General features: G+C 40.8%; 1 protein-coding gene across 1 annotated transcript in view; it reads right to left on the reverse strand.

The window, feature by feature from the left end:
• The window catches only part of nbeaa (neurobeachin a), a gene marked incomplete in the record, with an annotated part of 147,512 nt that overhangs the window by 83,202 nt on the left and 62,710 nt on the right, over positions 1–1,600 (reverse strand). The window contains 2 exon segments of the mRNA XM_014003308.1: positions 472–618; positions 1,411–1,530. Of these exon segments, the coding sequence (XP_013858762.1) occupies positions 472–618; positions 1,411–1,530 (267 nt within the window).

Here is a 1,600-nt window from a genome sequence, read left to right on the forward strand (position 1 = left end):
AAAAAAAAAACTCCCCCAATCTCGCAAAAACGTTTTTACGCTCTCGAGTTGCTTTTTTGGATTTTCCAAAAAAGAGTTAATGCACAAAACGGGAGACGGAAACACAGTTGCCGAATAAGTTCTGACGTAGCGAACATTTACCTCACAGGATTGATCAGCTGTTCCCGCTGTCGGCGTCTTCCCGGATATTCCCGTAATGAACAAAAACACGACTGGAAGCAACAACATGTACGTGTGGACCAATGAAGAGACCAAAGCATTTCACAACTTGCCTGATAGCAACACTTTCCTGAAAATGTCTCCATTTTCCCGAGATGTGTGGTCCCTGCTAATTTGCAACCTCTACTTCCTGTTTGTTACAGCCATAATGTCTGACAAAATTATACTTTGCGTAACCTGGTTGAACAAGGCTAATAGAGGTGCTGAAAAGCTTGCAGAGAATAAGGAGTAGAAAATATTGGATCTTTGTACCTTGTATCCTGGACCAAGCTGATGGATGGCAAAGATCTGAGCCGGGTTGAGAGCTTCACTGAAAACATAAATAGCACCCAGCTGACCGCAAAACACTCTGTTCGCATCTGCTGTCTCTGATGAACCCAGGAAACACTTATCATAGCTCTGAAAAAAGAAAGAGGCAGTAAACAAGAAAAGGTTCATTATAAATTACATACTAATCAATTCACTATTAAAATAGTCATATGTTTTTTTTCTTTTCTTATTTTGTTGCCAACATTCAGTAACAGAAAAGACAAACTTTTGAATCATGTTCCAACTTTGCAAACACCTGTGTCCATATTTCTTTCCCTCCTCTCGCCCTCCTGCAGCTCCATTCCCCCAACACCCTTTATCACAATGAGATCTGTCCTCCTCTACTCTTTCAAAATGATGACATGCGTTTTATCTTCAGCCTTCAAGAGAAAACAAACTGCGATAGCATCGACGCATTGGGAGACCTGTTCCTTCACCTCTTGTGAGTTTTTTTTTTGATGAGCCGCACAAACTCAAACATTTAACCTCGAGAGAGAGGAGCTCCTCGCAGACAACAGCAACCGTCACGAGCCGAACGGGGAGGGAGCGCAACAAAAAGGCCAATTAGAGTTCAGGGTAGCTGTCCCCTGCTAAATGGAAAAGTTGTAAGTTGGAGTTTGCATGAGTTGTGCTGGAAAGGAGCCCAAGGGCAACTCTGTCGAAGCTGGCAAAACGCAGGACGTAAACCTGAAATGTTTGCCAAGTTCACAACAAGGAAGGGAGTGTGAAGTAGAGCCAAACCAATACTGGATTTCTAAGAATTCCTACAGAAAAGTTAAACATTACTTGTTTTTTTTTTTTTTCCATTTCTTAATCGATGAACTAATTTGGTAAAAGAAAAACTCTCTCAGTRTCAACTAAATACAACATTAAAGGCCTTACATCGTTGGTGTTGACGTGCCAAGCCATGTCACCGTAGGAGACGAGCTGACCGTTGACATAGCAGCGGATCTCGGAGTTTCTCCAGCGATTGTAGATGTGCACGATGCTGATCATGTACCACTGAAAAACATGTTTTAAAACACATTATTTATTTATTTATTTATTTATTTATTTATTTATTTATTTATTT

The sequence above is a fragment of the Austrofundulus limnaeus genome, unplaced genomic scaffold (assembly GCF_001266775.1).
Source record: "Austrofundulus limnaeus strain Quisiro unplaced genomic scaffold, Austrofundulus_limnaeus-1.0 Scaffold17, whole genome shotgun sequence".
NCBI lineage: Eukaryota > Metazoa > Chordata > Actinopteri > Cyprinodontiformes > Rivulidae > Austrofundulus > Austrofundulus limnaeus.